This window comes from Thunnus thynnus, chromosome 20 (assembly GCF_963924715.1).
Source record: "Thunnus thynnus chromosome 20, fThuThy2.1, whole genome shotgun sequence".
Taxonomy (NCBI): domain Eukaryota; kingdom Metazoa; phylum Chordata; class Actinopteri; order Scombriformes; family Scombridae; genus Thunnus; species Thunnus thynnus.
Genome location: NC_089536.1, coordinates 26965465 through 26990995, shown reverse-complemented (window position 1 = coordinate 26990995; position 25531 = coordinate 26965465). Strand labels below are relative to the sequence as shown.

Genomic DNA, 25531 nt, shown 5'->3' with positions numbered 1-25531 from the left:
CCCTGAAATATAGTGGAGTAGAATAAAACAGCATAAAATAAAAACTACTCTAGTTAAGTAGTACAAACTTAAGTACCACATTACAATTGTTCCCACTTCACTGTGCAGAATGATGTGTGTGCACACTTGAAGTGTGTTTTCATATTCATCTTGATGAAGGAGGAAAGTTTTTTGTGCTCACTGAAAATCTGAGTTTAAGGTTGTACCAGCATTATTTGTGACATCACAACAATTTTGGAGAAAGTGGTCCAGTGTTCCTCCAGTTCACATACAGAGAATGGATAGCTATTTCAGTGAAGTAGGAGACACTTTGTTTCCAGCAGTTAAACTTTTGAAATGAAAACTATTTTTATAATGGATTTTTAATGAGGCAGAAGGAGGAGATGTCAATTTTAAGCATTTTTAAAGAAGAAATAAGAAATGTATTTGTAGAAAACCCATACTAGACACAAACTATTGGTTGAAGCAGAGTATTATAGTATATAGCTTAAAACATGTTGGGAGGGGATATTTAAGAAAGACCAATACTTCTTCCACCACAAAGCCTACCGTTAGGGCTCTGTAAATCCAGACAAACATCGCCCTCTGGTGGTCCCTTATGTGTACTACCGTTTTATTAAGAACAACAACAGCAGCACAGCACGGAAGGGAACACGATCCATTTAAACTGGCCAAATAGAACAGGTTGCAAAACGGAACTGTTGGAATAACGTCACTGGTTGCACATTTTTAACATTTAAACTCAGTATTGTCTGTTTTTTACAACCACCGCAAGGAAACTCCGCTGGGTTACGACCAAGAGGAACTGTCAAAGACGAACCAGTTTTTTTTAAGTAGCCTTCAGGACTGATACTGTGCAAGAGACCGAATATAACTACCGGTAATGGTTTTCTGTTTTGCCAAAACGGAAATATTTTTGTCCCAAGGAGTCTATAGTTTAGCATTCTGACGCAGTCTATTTTGATATTATCTACTGCGAACAAGATGGAGGGTAATAAGCTGTTGTTAAGTTGTCTGGTGTGTATGGACCTGTATTTAGTTTGGACTGTGTATTCACCGCGATTTTCAAGGTGAATTAACTTTTTACATTATATTTTTGTTGGACAGGTAGGACAGAGACGGGTAGAGATACCGCTGGAGGACTGTATCTGATGTAAGAGGAGTCACTCTGACAAGAAGAGCCAAGAGACAAGAAGAAGAGCCACCGGATGTGTAGTGAGTTTACTTCCAAAATAAAAGCGTAGAGCGTGTCCTCATCTGTACTGATTATGTGCACAAAAAACTGTGTTTTGATTAAGGGTAAATATTAAAAGGAGGACCTAATGTCACAAAATGACTGACTCGGGGGATAGAGAAAGTGCTTCTTGCTCCTCCGGCCTCAGTGGGACCGGGCTGGGTTTCCCCGCGGGCAGAGGGCTTCCCAGCCGGGTCAGAAGCCTGTCCTCCCCCACTCCTCATGGAAGACTGACATCCCTTAGAACCAGAGACCTGACACTGGGGGGAGCCTTCAAAAAAACAAAGGTATGAGATTCTACACGGTGTAAATCTCAATATGAATTTTCAGGGGGTGGGTGGGGGTGGTGTTAGGGGACAGGGGACATGGCCCCTGCATGTTTTCAGAAGGCAGTATTAGACCTCTCCACATTTTACAGTCTGAAAACTAACATTATATATATTTAAAAACAGGAGAAACTGCATGCACAAGGACCACGCTGAAACAGTGCCCAAGTTATCCATTGACAGCCCGTTTTGAACTGTTAACATACACACACGCACAAGTAAGAATGGTCGTGTTTTGGTTACCTTAGAATGAGCCCTTTATATCTACATAGGCAGCAGGTCCTCTTCCACAGTAGCCCAGAACAGACAAACCACACTGGCTCTAGAGAGGGCCTTTTGGAAGTTTTGCAGCTACCATAGGTTCTCCTAAACACTTGGAGGGGGAGGGTGAAGGGAGGGCTATTCATTTGGTTGGAATCTGCAGCCCCACCACTAGATGCCACTAAATCTGGACACTGGTCCTTTAAGGTCAAGCTCAACTTCAAGGTCTTAGTAAGAAACTTTGATTTGGTATGATGACTGCTTTGATGTGGGTGTTAATATGAAGGATATCAGTTAAAAATGTCTTCTGCTAGTTAAAGATAAAAATCTGTATCATCACTAACATGCAAGTAACAACAAGTTTTCTGGTCATGTAATAGTTATAGCATATAAACTGTATAATACCACGTATCTGTAAGCACTTAGTTTTTTAATGTCAATAAAGATATAGTTGTTATTAACAGTGCAACTATGTTTATATTTCTCTCTGTTCTCTTTTTTCCAAAGAAAATCTTTGAGCCAAACGTCCATGCTGTGAGGAAAAGCAAAGATGAGTGAGTGACTATCCATAAGATAATTCCAGAGTCCTGTTTCATAATGAAAGTTTTAAGCATTACATATTGTGTGCTGGTCGTATGTAGTGTTTAATGATTGTAAACATCATGTCTGATTCTTCCAGGTTAAAGGAAGAGATGCATGTGGCTCCAAAAAAGGAGAGAAGAGAGAGGGAGGAGAGGAGAAGAGAGAACAGAGGGAGGAGAAGAGAGAAGCCTCAGACCATCCAGTCTCACTCCATATTTGAGCAGGGTCCTGCTGACACTGTACGCAAAACAGGTGTACACCTTTTTTCTGTAATATTCTTCCTTTTTCAGTAAAATGTAAACATGCATTTGTGAATGAATGAATCAATCAATTTCTTTATCAATTCTTCCTCTCTTCAGGTTGGCGTGGTGCTACAGACCTGTGTGACTCCACCGCTTCTCCTGTCTGTAAACTTGTGAAAAAAGAGAGGAAAGAATCTGAGGAGGATGAAGATGAGATGCTCAGAGAACTTCAAAGAGATAATGTGAGTTACATACTAGATCAGGAGTCCCAACTATCAAATCTGATCCATGAGAGAATTTCATGAAGCCCCCACATGTTTAGAAATTATTGTCACATATGACAGGTTCAGTTTTTTATTTTATGTTCCCAGTCTTTTGAGTTATCATTTAATTTAATTTTTTTGAGTTATTAAAAAAACCCTAACCCTAACCCATTCATATTTAATATTTAGCAGGCTGTACCTAACTCTGCAATGTTAACACTAGCTGTGACCAATAGGGGCACTGTATCACAAAGCAAGTTCAGTTTAACCTAACCCTAACCCTTGCTTCATAAAGCTGAACCCTGTGATCCTGGATAACTGGCAAAAAGCTGATACTCTGGGTTTTCCAATCCAGCTATAAGCATGTTCATGTGAAACAGGCGAACATCTTCGTTACAAGATAATCACATGAAACATCGACAGAACCATGAGCTTTGTATTTAATATAAAACTGTGGTATCCATAGGGAAATAAGATTATTGTGGCAGCATGAAGTGATGTTTGGCAGAGTGAAATACAGTACATACAATATAGAAGAGAATAAGAGGCATAGAAACAGAAGGATTAATATTAAGATATTTTAATAATATACAGTATATAAAAAACAGAGTACACCCCTGTGCAATATCACTAAAATATTAAATTATTCAAAATTGTATCATCTTTCAATAATTTTAGTATTTTTAGGGTGATGTGTAGGGTATTTGATCTTATTGATAGTTAAAAACAAACAGGTTAGATAGACTACATTGAAAATACAGGTGTCAAAGTACAACCTCAGTGCAACAAAAGTGAGTACACCTGTGACCACTGAAACAAAAATGATTAAATCTGTGACTTCCAGTTCAGACTAATTGCCCGAACAAGGTTATAGAAGAACCTGTGAAGACCACAACTTTCTCAGTTTTGGCCTGGGTTGTGTCTAATGCAACATGGCTCCACATGGAAAGGAATCACATGTAAGAAACCAGATTGTGAGACTTCATAAAGATGGGGGAGGGTACAAAATCATCAGTAGGCTACTGAACAGAAGCCAAAACACAGCTGCAGCAGTGGTTAGGAGGTACAGGAGGACACATACTACCAATAACACAAGGCACAGTGGCTGTCCTTGAAAAATGACGGCATGCACAATTCACTATTTACGCAACCTTGCATTGATAAACAGACGGGCAAGTGCTTCTGACTTGGCACAAGGATTATCTGTGCAAACTGGTGTTCCAGTGACTGCTCAGACAGTGCGAAGGACACTGCATGAAGTCAGCCTCTATGGATGACATTCAAGAAGAAAACCATTGCGCACAAAATTGCCAGATTATACTTTGCCAAAGAACATGAAAAGAAGCCTGATGAATACTGGCGACATATCCTTTGGTCAGATGAAACCAAAATAAATTAGTTTGGATCAGATGGGGTCCAGCATGTTTGGAGTGGACCTGGCCAGGACTACCACAGTGACTACATAGTGCCAACTGTGAAACATGGAGGTGGGAGTGTGCTGATATGACTGTATATGACTGGTATCATCCATGCCCAGGAGGATCCAATCTGTCTTAAAAAATAAAGCAGGCAAAATATACAAAATATTAAAAATTAAAAGAACAGAATCTCACTAATGAAGGCTCTGCTGACTTTTGATCTTAAGTATGGACCTTCCATTATAGTTTAATTAGTCAAACATTCTGTTTTTCCAGTGAATTGGCTGAATTCTTCTTGGGTTTTGTCTAAAACCAAGCAAAATTGTATTAAATGGAAACATTTTAGTGATTGTACTCAATTTTGTTATATACTGTATACTGTAGATATAATACATATAATAATCCATTTTCCCTAGTGACATTTGTGCTTTTCAGTCTCATGATGAACAAACTACTGTATTATGAATAGTTGATACACTTCGAACCAGTAAAAAGTAACATAAAGCTGTTTCTGCTGGCAAAGCAGAGAGGAAAAATACAGACAGTCTGTGGGAAAAAAAGGCTTTAAGTAAAGAAATGAATAAATCAGTCAGATAGATTGCATTTGCATATACTTAACATTTACTGAACTAATTAATCATCTTTCATTGTTATCTCTCTGTGAGAGAGCCTGTTTTAAACCCAGAATGAACATGTGTTAAAAAGCTTCTATATATGTAATTATCATGGAAAGCACAGTAATTCTATTCATTGATAAAAATGTCTCTCTTGCTTTTTATTATTTTGTCTAATAAATGTAATAATTACTGTCCCTGCCAGGATCCTGTGGGAGTGATGACTCAATTTTTTCAATGAAATGTAGTCAGACGAAGAGTTTACCATGGTGATCTACCCCACTTAAAATGTAGCCAGTTTTTAAAAGCCAAAAAGTTAAGCCCAAAGATAACTGGATAACGCACTGATCTCACTGCACTGCAAGTCCTTGCACTCTGATTTACTGCAGTGCACCTGACACCAAGCTCTCTCTTTCTAGACCTAAAAGAAAGGTTGACCCGGAGCACAGACAGTCTCAAGTGAGGAGGGTGGAGATTTATTTTTATGAAGTGAAATGTAGCTCTTCTTGTCTTGTCTCATTCTTGTGTCATCATCTGTGGGTTTGCACAATATGTGGCTTCACAGCATGAGTTTGTATAACCATAATAATAAGAATCACCCTCACCATCATCATTTGTTCATTTGAATGCAGTAACTTATACTACTGTATGTCTTTCCACCTACAGTTTATTGATGACCCAGGTTTGAAGAATGATGCCAAGCTGAAACCCATCCAGCTGCCTCTGTCTCAGTCCAGCAGCTTCATGAAGAGTCAAACACTGACATGTGAGGAAACCACCACAGAATGATCTTTCATGCTGCTGGTCCATTGTTGTTTTGAAGTGTTTGTTATTGTCATGTTGGCAGGTACAGAGAACCCTCCTCTGTTCAGACCTCCATCCTGGGGAGCTCAGGGTAGAGCAGGTCACAGCAGTACACAGCTGCCTAAAGAAGGACAGCCATCCCTGGTAGAACTGCTGCAGGATCTCAGCCTGTCTGGCAGAGAGGAGCTCTTTTTCATGCAGTTACCTGACTGTATGCCGGCCAGAGCATCTGGACAAAAGGCCAACCCTGCTCTCAGATCTACAGCAGAGAAACCTGCCAAGAAGGACAACAAGTCTGAAGACAAGAGGCCTGTGCATCTGCAAGCACAAGTGAGTTAACAGAAGGACCGATAACATAGATATTCTTTTTGTAAATGCAACACCTATTGCATGTCTGTCTGTCCTGGAAGAAGGATCCCTCCTCTGTTGCACTTTTGAGACTTTTCCCTTTTTCTCTCTTGTAGGTGTTTTGTGGAGTTTTTTTCTCTTCCAAGTCAAGGGTCTAAGTGTAGACTCTTGATTTAAACTGTAGAAACCTCTGTGACAAATTTGATAATTTGTGCTGTATAAATGACGTTGGTCTAACATTTGTTGTCAGAAACATGTTTCAGTCTGTAAAACCTTCAGTGAAACCTCCCTCATCCTGCCTGAAAGAGCTGCTAACTAGGGTTAAATACTGATCCAAGTATCTCCTGTGAATGCTTTTAAAACTGCTTCCAAATCCTGTGAAAAATACCTTTGGGAATTTGAGATTTTTATCATGTGTGCTTGGTTGTCTTAATGTAACTGTGTGTTCAAGTGCTGAAGAAACAGTGACATCAGCTGTTTAACTATATCAACTCTTCAGCTGCAGGCATTACTTTTAACTCTTCATGCTAATGCTAATGGCAGTTTACAGTCCAGGGGCCAGATGCGTTAATGATGCATAAGCATAAAACTTGTGTATGCTATTTCCCACACATAAAACTGGTATTTATAAAAACAGAATGTGTTTCTTCACACCAGGCGTACATGCTGTAGATTCTGTAGATTCATCACTATGGAGCAATGCTTTTACATTACTCATAGTCTTGTTGTTGTTTTTGATTGTAAAATGGACTGCATTTATATAGCACTTTTCTAGACATCTGACCATTCAAAGCGCTTTTACATGTCAACATGTCATTTACAATACATGTCAACATTCACCCATTCATACGCTGATGGAAGAGGCTGCCATGCAAGGTGCCAATCTAATGCACATTCACACACTCACACACCGTTGGCGCAGCCATTGGTATCATGCCCAAGTACACTTCGACATGCAGACCGCAGGAGCCAGGAATCAAACTGTCGATCTTGCGATTAGTGGATGACTTGCTCTACCTCCTTAGCCATCCATTGTTAATATAAAAATTAGAGCAACTTTTTTAATAGTTTTGGTATTACATGACATGTTAAAATTTGAATTACTATATCAGATGTTGTCAGTGTCAATCCAAAACCATTAGCTTTCAAAAGAGTCAGTTATGAACAGGTTGTGTTATAATATTGATCATATTGCATTTTATTTGTATAGTACCTTTCATACATGAAACGCAGCTCAAAGTGTTGTGTATCTTTGTGTCTCCTCAGGAGGCTGTGGTGAAGGAGGGCTGTCCTGTACTGTCAGAATTCTCAGATGGACTTCTTGGTAAACTCCAGATCAGAAAATCAGGAAAGGTGGAGCTGAAGTTGGGTGATATTGTCATGGACGTCTCTGAGGGAGCTGCATTCTCCTTCCTTCAGGTGTGTTGTATGATCATGTGTTTTATGTGTATTTTTATGTTGGAGAGCATGAGATTGTTGTTTTGACCACTTAACATTGTGTACCATGTACATTATATAACACAAAGTTCACTTTTGTGGGATTATTTGGCACTGACACTAGTTGATCCATCTGAGCCTCTTGAAAGGCAATTTGAAAACTTGCAGTGGATATTCATGCTCCCCAGAGGACGATCTTAAATGGTTTTGGTGAGCCTCTGACCTTTCCTCTAATGTCACCATGAGGCCAAACTTTCCAATCATTCACAGTTCTAACAGGCAGATTGTAATGACATTCACCGATCACATTTCATGCTCCCCACAACATGAACCACAGAATTTCCATTTTGGAAACTCTTGCACACAAGATATGACTCAGAGTCAATCTATAACTTTTGTATTGTTTGTATAGAGTGACTTTAATACCAGTCACTGGGGGCTGGGGCTTTAATTAGTTATAGAAAGAGCCATAACTAACAGTTATCCTTATTATCAACTATTTTTGATTGATTGTTTTTTTCTTTAAAATGTCAGAATATATTGAAAAAATGCCCATTACAGTTTCCTAAAGCCAGAGGTGACATTTTCAGGTTGCTTGTTTTGTACAACCAACAGACCAAAATCTAATCAATTCACACTAATATGCAAGAGAAAAATAGCAAATCCTCACATTTGAAAAGCTGAAACCATGAAGGTATGGCTTTTCTGCTTGACAAATTAAAAATTATTAATCAGTTCTAAACATTTTTGTCCATTTTCTATCAGTTGACTAATCAATCCATTGAGTAGTTCTTTCAGCACAACTCTTATGTGAACTGACTAAAGTGCATTTTTATTTGCTGTTAAGGATTCTTGCAAGTGTAGACTCCAGGCTAAAACTACTCAACACAGATAACAAAACTGCAACACCAAACTATTATCATACAGCAGATCAAAGTGTGGAATACTGAGTTCATATATGATTAGAACAACAAAGCCATGCTTCCATTATTAACATGGAAGCGATCTTGTCTCCTTCCTTTGCAGCAACTGGTGTCTGTGCATCTGTCTGATAGTCGGACTGGAGACATGATGGTGTTAGGAAACGTCCAACACAAACTGGTCTTATCTCCTGACTTCCAGGCTTTACTGCAACAAGCTGCAACACAGCAGCAACAAGGCCCCTGATAATCTCTCATCTACTGCACAGAAACCCAACAGAGGGGAAAGTAACAAACTATAACGCAAGTAAATTTTGTTACTGCACAGAGAATCACTGTGGGGGAAATGTGCTCAAACTCTATATAGTCTAATGTCTATTCTTCAAACTTCTGGTTGGAGGTTTATAAGGCAGCTAGGTAGGTTACCTTCAGTAAGCTACTGTTATTGTTTTGTGCTGTGAAGTCATTTAAATGCTGTTAACATTTGAAATTCAAATGATAGAAAAACAGTCTTGTAAAATTTGAAAGATTTTGTTTTTGTCTCTGTGTGAATCAGTGAGGACGCTGACAGAGGGTATGTGTTTTTGTAAAGAAACAAATTGTGATGTGGTATTTACACGGTGTCTGACTCAACTAAATTACCCAAAAGGATGCAGTCATATACTGTTACCTGAGCACTGATCACCCGATTACACCTCCATCAGCACTATACACACTAGCACAGCAGTCAACGTGATTATGAGCTTGTTCCAGGGTCCTTGAAACCTTGTAGCTGATGGTTTGGTCTGTCATAGCATCCACTGGGAAGGAATCAAAGGTTATCAACTGGAAGTCACCTGGATTGTGCAAAGTAATGTGGCACTTAATATGGAGATATTTTGTAGACCTCTCTCTTCCCATTTGTTTAATGTTTTGGATTCAGGAGACCAAAAGATGCAAGACAAATTTACATTTCTGTACTGCTCAAGTACTGCTACTGCACTGATGATGGACATGACAGTTTGGAATTTGTAATGTTTGTAGTATTTAGCAAACTTGGATACAGAGTATTGTTTTCAGTATTTTTATTAGATTTTTTTTATGTCTTTGTGTTTTTTTTTACTGCTTTATTACTTTATATACATTTTATATGTATTATTTAATTTTAACAGCACCTGAAAATCCAAATTTTGCTGACCTCCAGTAGATAAAGTTGTCACATTCGTCAAGGTTTTTATATTAACAACCAACCAGGATTTGAAACTTTTGTATAAAAGTTATATATTACTCTCCAGAGATCCTCAGCTCTAGAATGAAAAAATTTAGTCCAAAAAAATACCCATCACTAAAATTTAGTGATGGGTATACCAATCACTTTTATACCTTTTGATATCTGGTGTTTTATGCGCTGTCTGTTCTTCTGGTTTCTGCCTTCTTTATTTTATTTCTGTATCTTTGTCTTTATTGTTTGTGTAAAGCACTTTTTAAGATTAGGTTTGAGTGAAAAACCCAGAAAAGGTTAGTGAAACAAGGCTTTTCAGCTTGGCGTTCAGTAACTCTTCGGTGAAAATGCTGTACTGATGGTATATTACAGATGAACTCTTTCAGGTTTATCTGGGATAACCAAAGTAAACTTTACTTTGGTGAGGTGCTTGATGACTCTCCCAAGTAGAACTACAAGAAGTCATTATTCCATAGTATCTGACCTAATGCAATGATATCTTTGATGGAATTTCTGTGAAATCATAACATGAAGATATGATCTTGTTATTGTTCTACAATATTATGTAGTCCACATTAATTGAGCAAACTGTAATTAAAAAATAACAAAAAGAGTAAATAATTTGCCAGCCTCTAAAGCACCAGAATGCAGGTCATTAATTTGAATATTGTGCTATATTTTGATTATCAGAAAAAAATCCAGATTATGAAAATGATCTCAACCATATTACCCTAATTTGACCTCACTCATCTTAATGCATCTGTACAGCAAGAGCCTCCGAAGTCCAGAACAATATTTTTAGCTTCTGTGCCCGAGAAAACATTCAGGGGTTTGAGAATTTGCCTACTGTGTTGCTACTTTGTTCTGTGTTCTTAACTTGGCTTTTGTGTGTGATTTTTGACAACATAAATAGGTCACTTTGTAGAAAAGTGTATGTAAATGTTTATTCAGTAAAGACATAATACAAAGAAGACAAACTGAAGTTAATGATGTCTAAATATGTTAGCACTTACACATTCTACAAACAAAAGGAACTGTCAATACTCAAAAGTATGTTCTTCATAACTAACAGGTCTGTGACTTCACAAACATGACGACCAGGAAAACTGGATTTTAGGATTATTAACTGACATTTCTTACACATAAAGGTAGGTTCTTTTGTGCCACATGTGTGAACTGCAGTCCTTTTCAGCTGGCATTTGATATGACCTTACATGCCATCAAAACATAATTATTTGGATGAACACGCTGTGGAAAAAAGCTCATTTTATTATCAGTTATAACAGGGTTTTTACAGCTGTTAACAGAACAAAAGACAGAATAAGCTTTACTGGAGCAATGCATAATTTGGACTTTTAGTATTTAAAAACCAAAAGGTCAGTTGATATTACAGTATTTCACAGTTTGAGGTTGCAACTGTACAAGCTTATGATACAGTAATAACGAAAACGATGATGCAAAGAATTCAGTCAGGTTGCGTTCATGGGTACCGCAAAGTAAGTGCCGTCTGTAAATTTGCGATCAATTCCACTTTTCTCAGAGTAGAAAGTTGCTGGAAACTGGCCAACAAACGGCACTTTGGAACACACATACTCTAAAGGACAAGGCTGGAGTTATTCTAGTTTTCTGACTGTCAACAAATCCCATAAAAAGACCAAAACCAACATGTATTAAAGCGTTTTTCAATAGCCACCCTGTCTGTGGTACTTCATGTGCTACAGCTCCAAAAACTATTCAAAAGACATCAGTGAGTCACACTGTTGCACTGGATGACATGTTCTTTCATTACCAAACACAGACTGTAGTTTATTTTGACAGTCTCACACACAGTCCAGTCCTGCTGCCAGAAATACTCCACCAAATATGGATTTATGTGGATTTAGTTTGAGTAATGTTTGAGTAATGAGGCCAGCTGTTATATGTAAATTACTGAGCCTTTTAAAAAAAAAATGAAACTATATATTTGTGCCATTTTTAAAGATTCACATCTTCAGTTGGAAACAATGGGCTTGGAGACGGAGACAGTGTAGGGAATTATTGAGGTATTGAGAGACACATAAACATGTTGGTGTGGGTCTTCTCAGGGGAACTCTTGACAACAAGAAAAATACAGAATAACAGCAATCTTATCTTTGGAACAGTAACAGTATCCTTTACATTCCCTTACTGTGGTAACAATCAGGGCTATGAAACCTTTTAGACATTGCAGACTGAAGCATAAACAGTATCCATGCCTCCTATTGTCACTTTAACACCTCATTTAAATGTCTACATTTCTGAAATCCAGTCCCACTTGACATTATGTGAGGGATTCAACCAACCAATTAACACCAGGATGTATTTATAGAAAGGGTGAGAATAAGCTCATATTTTGCCATGTAAAAAGCCTGCTTTCAATGATTTGTTGTTATTGTCACTGAACAGAGGCACTGATGGGATGCTGTGAGATGATCTGAATACTGTAATAGTTTTTGCCCTGTTGAACCTAAGAAGCATTCATGACAACTGAAAACTCCAAGGCATAGGGAAAAACCAAGCAGAGCACAGCCCTGGGTCCTCAGAACTTTGGTCTGCAGTTGTCATGAACACACTTTTTTCCCTCTAAACTCAGTAGGTAATCTTACGTCTTTTTTGGACTTCTGACAGTTTTTGTGGAGATACTTTTTGTCGTCTTCCTGGTTGTATTTGACTTTGTTGTCGCACCAGCCTTCTTCACCGCTTTAGCCTTCTTTGTTCCTTTCCTTGCCGCTGGAGTTTTAGCAGCAGGTTTTTTCTTGGCAGACAGGGTCTGGTCTCTGATCAGGTCTTCTCGTCCAATCTCCACCATGTGCTCCTCCCACGACTTCATCTCATTCTTGTAGCGAATTTTGTCATCCTCAGCCAGTTGTGTGTAGACCTGAGATGTGGAACAAAGAGAAGATCTGAGTATTGATACAACAGTACACAAGTATAAGAAGAAAGAATAAGGAATGAATGTGTGGCCAACCTGTTTCTGATGGCTGAACATATTCTTCCAGTCCTCCAACAGAGACTTCATCTTTGCCTGCATTAACATCAGCATCAACATTATATCAATGACATTGAAATTCTCTTTATACAGTACAAGCACACAATGATCTAACTATAGAGCAAGGACTTTCTGTCTGTATGTATAGTATGTATGTTTGTCCTTTGCATAACTTGAGAACTGTTCATCTGATCTGCTTCACACTTGGCATGTGTATTACTGGGGAACCAAGAACATGCAGTGTCGAATTCGGTGCAACACATTCATTATTAATATTAAAAAACTTTGAATGACAAGCGATCAGTGAGCTGCTCAGCTTTGCAGCAGAGAAGGGCTGTATAGTGAGTCAGAGAAAAGTATTTTTACATGATTTGCTCTAAAAAGAGAAAAGTACACAGCAAATAATATTAATAAATATAAGCAAACAAACAGCGAGCCACTCAGCTGTGTCTGAGCGCAGAGTAAGGAAAGAGCGGGGTGCTGAAGTGGTACTCATTCACACCTCACATCAACAGTATTAATATTTCTTTGTGTTGAAGCAGCAGCTGGAGGCCAAGCAATCACATTTTGAACGGGCACTGCACTAGCAAGTACCAAATCCATTAAACCACAGATGGTACCGGGGTGGGCTTAAGCTCTGAGTCTTTTACTGTTCATCACATGTAGCATTTTGGGTACTAAACCCAAATCATAGCTGCATAGAAATCAACATGTTTTGAACGGAATGGTCAAAACACTGACAGACTGGAAAACCTGTGCAGTCTTTTTACTCAGCCCCCTAGGGAGTACCAGCTGGGAGTTTCCAGTGGCTAGCTCTCATGTCCTGACAGTCAGGCCACTGAAAGGAAGCAAGTAAAGTAAAAACAATGGGGGACAAGTTGTGAAAGCCAAATTGCCAACTTTACAACAGTCTTGGTAGCGCATCTCATTGTGTGTGTGTGTGTGTGTGTGAGGATTGATTGATAAAACGTGAACACTGTTAGAAGGCATGTTGGGGACATTAAAATGTCTCAGAAAGCTGAACGACATACTATAACAGACAGCGGCTTGTCCCTGGTAATGATGATACTGCAGCACTGAAGATGCTGCCTGCCAGTTATCCTTATAGAGTGTAAAATGCAGATCTTACACAAGCTCTCCCTCACTGTGTCTCTCTCAGTCTCCAAATACAAGTTCTCCACATTTATTTTCTCTGTTTGTTAAAAACGTATTAAAGTATTATCATTATAGCTGTGACCATATGTGTACTAACCTTTTGTCTATTTTAACTAGTAGGAAACAACTTCTGAAGTGGTCACCATCTTAAAACATCCACATCCAGATTTTGACAAATATAATATATATATATATATATATATATATAATAAGTCTTCGCTTATTCCCTGAAGACCTCTGGTGCTGTCTTCAGCTTTGCTTAGCATCATCAGTAAATTATTTGTTTACTTCCTGAATCCTGTTACTTGTTACCCACAGGAAAACCACGAGAGCAGGTGGCAGTCTGTATGGAACCGGGCTAATCTGCTGAGGGAGGAGGGATGAGGGAAAAAACTACACTAGGTGGAGACCAGAGACAACTGAAATATGCAATGATATAATGTTAAATCTTAGTGGGGTAATGTGATTTCTCATAAGTCTAGGCATCATCTCAAAATTCAAACGTTCATAATTAAAAAATAAGACTTCATAAGACATATGGTCTTAAATTGCTTTGTTAAGACACCATGTGTGACTGATTTTGGTCAGACCATTCCATGTATCAGAGAGCATCTCATGTCACCTTATGTCAACAAATCTGAACTGTCCCTTTAAATGTCATGTCACGGTGCTGTGATTCCTGACCTGTGTGGTGGTTCCTCTGGCCTCCTCAAAGTGCTCCGACATGAAGATGTTGAACGGAGAGCGAGGACGTTTGGGCTTCCCCAGAATGGTTAACTCCTAGATAACACACACACACATATATATTGTTCACACATTTCACCATCAACAATGTGACAATTGGTTGGATGGGGTTTAGCACTCAGATTGCTGACTGGGGCTTCAACAGTTCCAGAGTTAGATGTTCATAGAAGTCAATTCCCTTATGAGACGGTGATAAAAAGTCTTAAGCCTGCAGTGCGGAACTTTTACGTCCGTTACATTCAAGCCCTTGCCAAACAAGTTCACACAATGCTGATTACACCACCAGATAAATCTCTCTGCATTTCACAGCATACAGAGTTTGTAGTCTGGTGTCAGGTTTGACATTCCCGTGCTGGCTAGATGAATGCATACTGCACATGCTCTATGGGCAGAGCATGCACACTAGACACTTCTGTTCTCTGCTAACTTGAATGGGGATAAAATGATTTAATCACACACCTTTCCAAATATTGTCGGACCGAATGGATCAAATTCCACGGCAGAGCCTCTGATGTAAGCACGTGTCGATAGTGTTTTTGTAATTACTTTCACTTCCAGAATGGGGAGACAAAAGTCCCACACTCCAGCTTTAAATATTTTTCTTATCTGTTGCAGGCAGTAATGTTAGTCATAAAATGTTTTATATCTGATTCACTGATGTGTGTGGAATTTGATGAGTTTGGATAGCAAGCCTAAGATTAGTTTCTAAGAGCACAGAAATGAAAATGTATCTTGAAGCTCATGACAAAAAAGCACCCCAGCCTTCACCTGTTTCCTATCTTCTTCTATTTTTCTTACCCTCTTCTTGCGGATGGCCTTCCTCTTGGCCATCCTCTGCCTCTTCTCCAGGGCTTGTTGCTGGACTTGTGCTGGGGTCAGCTGGGCCTGGTAGCGCTGGAGGTCTACCTTAAACTGCTCCCTGGCCCGCAGAGAGGCTTCCTCAAATGGCTTTATGGAGCAGAGACCAACAAAAGCTATAGTCACAACAACAGACTGTGGAAAGACTGCATGAAAACAGAGGACACTGTGTATGCGTTTTACACTTTATCACTATCCCAGAGAGGATTTGCCACTGGCATATCCTACAATGTATGCACTCAAGGCACTATTTAAAACTTAGGTAGAAAGCACATGGTTTATATGTTTAGGATGGAAATACCCGTTTCTCTTCTGGGCTCAAGGTTCTCCACTGCTGGGCGATCTTCCTGATGATATCCACTGATTTGATTTCTGAAGGAAACCATTTCAAGATGATTAAGAACAGAGTTGTATCATTTTAGTCATTTACTTGTGATAAAAAAATCTCAGAAATGACATTTCAATGTGATTTTGATAGCCTTCTTTTACACTGCTTACTGTAAAGTATTATGAGCTATTATCGCCATGTTCATGTAGCAAGCTTATGACATCAGTAACTTGAATTACATTCTGGAGAAGTATCAAGTGTTGCAGATTTACCTGGGTTTTGTCTGGTCATGACTGGCTGCTGCTGGAGAACATATCTCATGTATCCATTGAGAGGCCTTTTTGGAGGGCCGCTAGCCTGAGAGGTCAGACATTTCACTGAGTTGATGAACACAGCTGGGAGGACTCCGGTACACCTAGTACAGACACGCACATATACACAAACATGATATTATACAGAGAGAATACTAGCATCCATTCTCAGTCATGGAGAGAACGTCACACAATACTCCTTTCAAAAATCTTCAATTTAGTGGTGCCCACACAAGAGCAACACAACACACTAGTGTGAATATCTCTTTTCTTTAAAGTCTGAATTCAGCATATAGCACACACACGTGTCTATAAATGTTCTATCAGTTTTCCTCTTGTTCATTAAATCTTCTTACTCTATAATCCGCTGTGGAAATGTATCGGTTTTGTTTACATAAAGTATTGCTTACTGGATTATCTTTTGTGTATATTATGGCACAAGTAGGGCTGCAACTAACCATTATTTTCATAATCCATTTCATAGTTGATTAGTCTTGGTGGTGAAAAATGTCGACCACCTTTTTTTCCAAAGCCCAAGATGCCATTCAAAATATATCATTTTGTCCCAACCAACAATCCACAACCTAAAGATATTCAGTTTATATTCAGTCAAAGATATTTAGTTGAAAAAGACTAAAGAAACCAGTAAATATTCACATTTAAGGAGCTGTAACCTTTTAGCAGTTTTTTTAATGATGCAAAATAATTAATTAATTAATTAATTAATTGTCAAAATAGTGGTGATTAATGTTCTGTCTACAAACTAATCGTTGCAGTTTTAGGCTTAAGCTCTACAATAAAACAGCAACTTTGGAAACTTTTATTCCACCTCTAGCTCTAAGCACATGTGCACTACTTTCAATGTAATGTAACGTTATCCACTTTGAATATGGCATAATACTCAGTAAAAGTACAGTAATTCACTCATCTTTTCTACTTAACGTTATGGCTGACCTACACAATTGCTAACTAATGCTACGCTCTGCAAAACACATTTCCATTAAAGTGTCCTTGTAAGTGCAACCTTACAGCATACAGAATACCAAGAGAGCAAGCTAATAGCAGGCTAACTTAGCTCTGCCACAACTTCAGCTAACACAGTACGGTGGCTTTAGGGTTAGCTACCTTGCAAGACTGCTTGTGCAGCTGAAGACATTGAAGGACTTAGCCAGCAGGCTAACACTTGCTGTCATTAAGCTGAACGGAGCCATGTCAGCGTGAATACACGTAAAAGGCTGTTAAGCGGGGTAATGAAAGACAGACGTATTGTCCCACGAATCAAGCGAATCGCTGTTATCACACATGAGATGTTTCTGGTTGAAACCACAGATGTATATAAAGACTCTTCTCCTTGTTGACATGCAGCAGCTGCAAAAGGCGCCTTCACCCTCCCCCAGTGGATTGTGGGAAAAAAAGGTCAAAGAAAGCAGCCGCTTCTATTTTTTTAAACAGCTTTATTGATAGAGGTATACAACAAGTTTACAGTACTTTGTGTATAGCCATGGCCTATGGTGTATACAGCTTGAGTCTGCAATCGCAAACACGCCAGGGGGACTCAAGGCTACGACAAAAAAATAATAATATCTAAAGCTTACAGTGGTTATACGTGCTGCGTTTTAACAACTTTTTTGTTTGTGCATTCGGATATTGAAGAAATGTATTGTTTAATATGGACAGTCAGGTCTGAAAAGTTTGGCTTTGTGAGAATTGGATTTGAGAATATACAATTTGGTCAAAATAGTAAGCAATTTAATCAATTAAAACTGTGAACAGAGATTCCTGTCATGATGGTAAATATGATCAGCAATAAATCGTGACAATTTATTCAACGGTTGTTTTGAATGTGGGCAGGACCGAAATAAATGTACCCATATCTCTGCTCTCTGAGCTTCCCACAAAAGGTACAACTTACATCATCGTCTTTCTTGAGCTTCTGCAAATACTGATTAGTTGGATAAAACTTGTGAAATATTTTCAAAAATATAGTCAAAAAAAAAACAAAAACAGCAATAGCCAAACTCTTTCCCAACAAATATCTCCAACATATGTGGACCAATATGATAAGGCAGAAGGTGTACGTACATGACATGATGTCTTGGTAAAAGTTGATGGATTGCCTTATTTTTATTCTTAGTTTGCCATGAAGAAAGCAGCAGCTTCATCTTAAAGGTGCAGTGTGTAGAATAGTGGCATATAGTGGAACAGACTTGGCAGAAATGGAATGTAATATTCATAACTATGTTTTAATTTGTATATAATTACCTGAAAATAAGATTTGTTGTTTTTTTGTTACCTTAGAATGAGCCCTTTATAGCTATGTTGGGAGCGGGTCCTCTTCCACGGAGGCCACCATGTTGCACCGCCATGTTTCTACAGTAGCACAGAACGGACTAACTAAACACTAGCTCGAGAGAGGCCATTCGCGTTTTTCACGAGTTTTGTGGCCACCATATGTTCTCCTACATGCTTGGAAGGGGAAGGGGAGGTGTATTCAGTTGGTTGCAATCTGCAACCTCACCACTAGATGCCACTAAATCCTTCACACTGGTCCTTTAAGGTATATTTCCATTGTTGTTTTCTTAGAGATGTAAAATAACATCTCAAATCATTTACTAAGGCTGAAATTGTTGGGGTAACCTTCAAATATCTACATGTATTTAGGCTATATAGAATTTAGCTATTGCAACATTGTTACATAAAATATTTCAGTTCTTTGTTTTGCATGTCACAAAATGTACATTCATTAAATTCCAAATTAAACCTAGTTCTCAGAAACTAACACATTTTAAATTAACTTCTTTCATTTTTGGAAATGAAAGGAATGAATAATATCTAGGCCTGGTTCTTATTTTGACAATGTCGCCTCTTGTAAGATCTTGAAATGACGTATTTCTTTTAACTGGAAGAAGAAAATATTCCTTCGTGATAGCCAATCTTAATAGTTACATTATAATTAATATCCAAGAAGTTAATACTGTCAATTGATCAGTGCAAAAGGAAAGCTTTAATAGCTGAAGAATGTTGTCTAACTGAACAATCAATATTATATATTTGTAAGAAATCATCATAACTCAAAATATTAGCACTATTAAATGATTTATGGTTCAAGTTCCTTCCTTTATCCTGTCATTGTAAATGTAATTCACACAAAATGTATGACCACATTTTTTTTGTTTATTTGAGTATTAATTTCTTTGATTTTGATAATTTGTTGAACTTTCAAGTGTGCTGTTTTACTTTAAAAGAACAGCGCGAAAATGCCTATGCCTGCCTCATTATTTTTCCTGTTTTCTCAGGCACTCACACCTGTCTGTGGGCTCTTTCAAACTGAGAACTGTAACGGATTTTTGGGGGCTCGTCTGGGATTGGCAGTGCCAGGTGGTCTGACAAATACTAATCCAGTGATCCGTGAACTTTGGATCCAAGTCAAGAGAGTGCAACTCAACGTTTCCAGGGAGTTGACAATGTGCAGCATGTCTGACAACAAGAGGAGGAGACTTGTTTGGATGATAAAAAGAGGACTTCACAACCTGACAGCTGAAGAGATCTCACTCAAGGCATTGGACCAGTTGACGAGCTTGAATCAGATAAGTTGGATGAAAATACGAGGAGAGTTATTTTGATTATTTGTCTGCTTATATGTCTAGCAATTCCCTGTTGATGTTAGAAGATGAGGGTATTTCATGGTTACTGTGCCTGAAAGATAGCATAGATTGGATCATTGAAAATCATAGCGAGAGTCCAGTGACTCAACAGGTAAACACTGAGGAGATTAACACACCTGCATTCATTGCCCACTGACAGAGCTACTGCTAGTATTAATACTGGATCAATACTAACTGAAATGACTAGTGTGAACACTGACACACGGGACACACACACAGGCTGATACAGCCGCTGCTAATACCCATGAGCCTGATATGCAGGGGTTGCTTTCCAGTTATGAGGAGCTTTACAACAAACTCCTCCAGTTGAATGTCCAACTTACCACCCACACTGCAGACATGCAGCTGCCTACTCCAAGGGACTGTAACCAGCCCAGTAGACTAAGCACAGTCCACTCACCTCTATACTTACCTCACTCCAGCACCAGGAAACTCATGCCCACTCAGCCCACAACCTACCTTACTACTTACCTCACTCCAATGTCAAGCAAATGCCCACCCAAACCAGTAGGCTACATGTATAATCAGTCACATCACTACATACCTCTGTCCAGCACAGAACAGCCCACCCACGCAGTTGGAGGAGGCTGAGGAGTTTCTTCATCTCATCTTGGTGAAAAAGCATCACAGAGCTATTTCAAGAACTGGTGTATGAGAAGCATCATGAACTCAAGTATCTGTACAGGCATAATCACCTGTGTGTACCCAGCTAGCAGGGAACATTCCCACAACATTGGCTAACGTTATCTAAAAGTTCTAATAATATTTTAAAGAAAACGTTTTAATCTAAAGTTCAAAAAACTTTTCAAGGATGTTTATCAATTCAAATAATATTCTTAAGCACGAAGACACACCGTTTTACCTGCAACATTCCAAGGATGTTTTGGGGATGTTGTTGAGATAACAGATTATAGAATGTTCTTTTATAAAACATTCCCACAATGTTATGTGATAATAAAAGAAGAGCATTCTCAATGCAACAATCAGAAAATGTTTTAAGAATGTTATTTGGGACTGATATGACAGAAAGTTTCTTTATAAAACATCCATGTTAACAGAAGTAGAATGTTTTGCCTGCAACATTCTGAAAATGTTTTAGGGACATTGTGGAGGTAACAGATTATAGAATGTTCAATATAAAATGTTCCTCTAATGTAATATGTTAACAAGGCCATTTATTTACAGAGTGCTTTAAAAAACAAACACGGTTTATGCCAGAGTGCTTTACAACAAACAGAATTGAGCAGAAGTTATCATAAAATATAGGTCCTTGGATATATACAAACATTGCATTGATCAGATCAGATCAGATGTGTGTCCTCATCATCAGTCCATCAGTCCATCAGATCAGGTGTGTGTCCTGATCTTATATACTGTATTGCAGTGGTTTTGTGCACAATCTCTTTGAGACTTGACAAAGATCTCTTTTGGGATCAAAACATTGTTTACATAATAAAAGTATGCAGGTTTTTTCATGGTTTCTCGAATACTTTCTCTCAGCCTTGTACCTCAGTTACTGGATGTGTGTTTGATTACCTTCACCCACGGGGTTACTTATAAAACATTCCCTCAATGTTATATGATAACAAAGAAACAAAGTACAGAAGGCTGTACAGTCTCTCCAACTGAGACTAGACATCTTAACTTTTAATCATTTCCTCAACTAGAATGATTAATATTTATTTGTGGCCCACAGTGTGATATTTTGTATAGACTTACAATTACATAGGCTGTAATAAAGAGTGATACTGATTAACTGTCAGTAGTCAGAATAACTTAGGTTATCCTACCGTCTAGCTAACACCTTGCTACTAGTCAGGTTTAAATTCACAAATTGAAATCTAAAACATGATATCACATAAAAAAAATCATTTAAAAGTTTTTTGGGGTTTCAGAAACCCAATCCTGCTTTGTGAAACTCTCTTCAGCACTTACCTTTCTCCTGATAGACACAAACTTCCCTGGCATGCAAATTTGATACAATATGGATTGGATACAGTGTGGGCGTTTGTACATATATTAGCTTTACTTTCTTTGTGCTCCTCTTATTTGGCCTTATTGTCATTTAATCTGCTTTGCCTGGTGTTATTTCCTTTTTGTTAAGGACTTTGTACCATTAAGAAAAGTGCTTTATAAATAAAGTTTATTTTTATTATTGTCTCGAATAGTGGGCAGTATTGTCTGTCCCCTAACCCTACTGTGTGTGTTTGGGTAACATTTTGGATAACGTTTTCGGTTTATGAATATAACACTAACTAATAATAACACTCATGGATCCCACCTGGAATAACAGCTTTCTAGGATTAAATGTTTTTATTCTGTTGTTTTTGTGCCATTTAGAAGCACAACAGTGTGTCCTAATTTGTGTCCTAATATTAACAGAAGCAAGATACCAGCATGCTCTGTACAGGAGAGCCGCTGCATGGCTACTTCTGCAGCTGCAACAAAGGAGACACCGCATACGGGTACATCCCATCAACAGGAAAAGGAAGGAACACGGAGCATTTCACAACCTAGTGCAAGAAATCAACCTTCACAGGGCAGCTTTCTTAAACTACTTCCGCATAAGTGCTAGCCAGATGGAGACACTGCTATCCTTTGTTGGGGAGGATTTAAGAAGACAGACAACAACATTCAGGGAGCCTTTCAAGCCTAAACAACGGCTTGCTGTTGCTCTGGCATGTGCTATATCTTTTTCATTAGAACACCCACTGGTCAACAATTAAGTAGTTGCCATTTCTTGAAACAGTCAGTAAAATGTGCCCTCTTTTTGAGAACACAGAAAGGCACAGTATAATCATCTTATAACACTTCTTGAAACATCAGTAAAATGTTAATAAATCCTTTCCATCCTCCATTACTCCCCTCTCAAAATCAACGTGTTAAACACTTAAACCATCCGGTATATGCTATATATTTTTCATTAGGCTACCCAGTGGTTAACACTTAAAATAACTGTAATTTCTTGAAACAGTCAATAACACGTAAACAAAGAGCCCTCTTTGAGAGAACACAGAAAGGCACAGTATAATCATCTTGTTATACTTCTTGAAACATCAGTAAAATGTAAGCAAATACTTTCCAAATTACGATATTAACAATGAAAGAAATAAAAAGAATAAAAATTTTGGGTTACTCAGGGTTACTTGGCCAAGAATAGGGGGTTGATGGTGGTGAGGGTAAGGTAGTTGTTGGTTGCTGGGGCCATATCGCTGTGAGGAGGCAGTAGAGAGCGCCATCTGTTGTTCCTCCCAGTTTACAATAAGGGTTAACAGCTGTATTTTAAGCTGTCCTTTATTAGTTACAATGTTTTTGAGCTGTGGTGCCAAGCTCATCAAAAAGCTTTTGTCCTCGTCATCTTTTGGTATTGAACTCCTTAGGATGGCAAATAGCTCACTTATTGTTGAATTAATGGCTGGTGTAGATGTATGTCTCTTCCTGCTCAGACTGAAGTAGTCAGAGGAAGTGATGCTTGTGTCAGAGTTTTGATGTCCAGTTGAAATCTGCCTGGAAACTGGCTGGAGCTCCATCAGGACATGACTGGAAGCTGGTTTGGGTTCCATTGCCTCACTGTTCTTTTGTTCCTTTTTTCTCTGCTGTTGAGCCATCAGTTTTGCTTTGTTTTAGTTTTTTCCATTTTTTTTCCCCAAAGGAAATATAGGCCTGTGCAGTTAAAGAATAAAAGCTTATATTCATGAGCTGTTTTCATGGTTTTGTTATCTTTTTCAAAACTTAAAGATGAAATTGCCACATTAACTTACATAATGCAATGTGTAGTGCGGTATTGTGCATAACATTATTAAGTTTCAAATTAGGACCCAACAGTTATAAACTGTTCTGAGACTATAGTTTTGTTTCAGAAATGTTGATGTAGCTTATTTAATTAGCCAACGCTGCTATTTTTCAGTCAACTAATGATACAATCCCTGAAAAAGCCTGTCAACATTGCCTTTTACTGTTGTGTGTTCCTCTGAAACTCAGCTAGGTTGGCACTAGTATTGTTCTGCTAACAAGCAGCTAACATTAGCATTAGCTTGCTATGGTAAGTTACCTTTTGTCAGCCTTGTTTCTATATAGTTGGAGGACAGTTTACTTGTAACTCCCAACAGCTTCCCGAATTCCTTCCAAACATCATCTTTTTTTAAGATAGACCAATAAAAACGGGTGCTTAGGATCGTACAAAATGTGCTGTTTCTCAACCTCATGAGAATCTCTCTTCATCCATTTTGATTGTTCACTGAAGCGAAAATGGAAACAGAAATGTCAAGGACGTCAGCGTCGATTTTGACCAATGACAATAGATTGGAGGTGGAACAAGAGTGCGAAACTTCACAGAAATAGAGCCAAGGCAAGCAGTGTTTCAAACAAGCAACATGTCGCTCAGTCTGACACACGGAGCAGGTTAAGACATCTTGGGAAACATTGAAACAATCTGATGTTCGCACACTCGCTCATTCATTCGCATCGCATCCAGTTAGGAATAGGTGTTAAATGGCATGTAAACATACCTGCAGATGTCACTTCAGACCTGCTAGATGCTGGTTTGGTCGTTGCTCTTCAAAATCCCTGTTGGCAACACCCTGTCTGTCTATGACTTGTACTTACAGCAGTTCGTTTACTTTGTCTCCAATGAGACATTAAATTTTGCAGTTAATCTGCGGTTCACATGCATGCCGAACCCTGGGGGCGATCCGTTTGGATCACGGATCAACTACATTCTGTTGCATCACTAGTCAGTAGGCTTACTTTTGGGCTAGTATGAATTCTAGTTCCAATGAAATGATATTTGAGCATATTGATAAGCAACAAATAATATGAGCAATGGTGCAGTGTAGTTTTTTCGCTTGGAGGGAAGTTGAGTGAGTTTGCAGTGTCATTGGTGCTCACTTAGCTGTGATAATACAAGATGTAAATTGCATTTTGGTGACTCTAGAGCTGATAATGTATGCTTTCAAATTAGGTTTTCATTTGTCAAAACTACTACTTTTTTGAAAAAATAAATAGAATAAATAGAATTTTAGAGGAATTATTAACTGCCTTAGTCCAGACACTATCCTGTTGTTTTAACAACCACAGTTGCTATTGTGGGTTTGTGTGAGGTTGCAGTATATATGAAAAGTTATTTCTCCCCAGCTGTCCAACAAAACTCAGCCAATCACAGACAAAGTAGGTCTACTAAATGGATCTAAATCCCTGCTCAAATGCAGCATGGCTGGCTATGCTGTCACCATTCTATTAGACACTGGAGCCAAGGTGAGAATCCTTAATCGTACCTGGAAAGAAATATACTTACCCTGCCAAGATATCTGATCTCTCAGTGAGCTCATTGACAAAGAATTGGATGTTCTGGCCATTATAGGAGACGAAATACCCTATGATGCAATGGGTCAAGGTAATGGTCACAAGTCTACGAGGCAACAATGATCCAGACCTGTCTATTCCTGTGCTGTTCCTGGTGAGCTGTTTACACCTAGACAGGCCATTGATTGGATTCAGTGTAATTCAAGAGCTCATCATTGGACACCAGAGTGGACCCAAAGTACTGTCTATCCTCACAAATCTCTTTGCTGGGGCCATGAAAATGGACAGTATCAAAGCTGAGGCTAGTGAGCTTTGTGCCGACCCAGAGACCTGAGGAAGAATAGGTTATGGTGAAGGTCGGTCTGAGAGGGGCCATCATCCATTCTGGTGAAATTGCCTGTCAAATGTTAAGTCCCAGTCGATCTTCATTCCTCTGACTCATGGGTGTTATTTGAATCTAAATTCAACAGCTCACCATTGGAGAGGCTAGTCATCAGTGAGGGGCTAATGGA

The 25531-nt window shown here is 38.6% G+C and overlaps 2 protein-coding genes and 1 long non-coding RNA gene across 5 annotated transcripts; 2 read left to right on the top strand and 1 right to left on the bottom strand.

Annotated features, from left to right (window-relative positions):
* The first annotated feature begins 577 nt into the window (after positions 1 to 577).
* Positions 578 to 10632, top strand: zgc:171971 (uncharacterized protein LOC569690 homolog). 3 transcript variants are annotated; one of them, XM_067577359.1, is made up of 11 exons: positions 578 to 684; positions 776 to 880; positions 1108 to 1215; positions 1299 to 1521; positions 2329 to 2375; positions 2501 to 2655; positions 2763 to 2887; positions 5607 to 5706; positions 5788 to 6074; positions 7359 to 7511; positions 8556 to 10632. In XM_067577359.1, the coding sequence occupies exons 4-11, from the start codon at positions 1333 to 1335 to the stop codon at positions 8694 to 8696; spliced, it is 1197 nt and encodes a 398-aa protein (XP_067433460.1). In that variant the 5' UTR covers positions 578 to 684; positions 776 to 880; positions 1108 to 1215; positions 1299 to 1332; the 3' UTR covers positions 8697 to 10632. The 3 variants fall into 3 exon arrangements, with proteins under 3 accessions (XP_067433460.1, XP_067433461.1, XP_067433459.1); XM_067577360.1 differs by having other exon boundaries at positions 600 to 880; positions 1314 to 1521; XM_067577358.1 differs by having other exon boundaries at positions 600 to 880.
* Positions 10633 to 10901: 269 nt separating this feature from the next.
* Positions 10902 to 17440, bottom strand: tfam (transcription factor A, mitochondrial). The gene is made up of 7 exons (XM_067577362.1): positions 17179 to 17440; positions 16015 to 16157; positions 15716 to 15786; positions 15355 to 15504; positions 14497 to 14592; positions 12637 to 12693; positions 10902 to 12546 (listed from the first exon to the last, which is right to left on the bottom strand). Exons 1-7 carry the CDS (start codon positions 17262 to 17264, stop codon positions 12271 to 12273), a joined length of 879 nt encoding a protein of 292 aa, XP_067433463.1. The 5' UTR covers positions 17265 to 17440; the 3' UTR covers positions 10902 to 12270.
* A 146-nt stretch (positions 17441 to 17586) lies between these two features.
* On the top strand, positions 17587 to 19658 carry LOC137172758 (uncharacterized). The gene is made up of 2 exons (XR_010925048.1): positions 17587 to 17954; positions 19350 to 19658. It is a non-coding gene; the product is annotated as an uncharacterized lncRNA (long non-coding RNA).
* The last annotated feature ends 5873 nt before the right edge of the window (positions 19659 to 25531 follow it).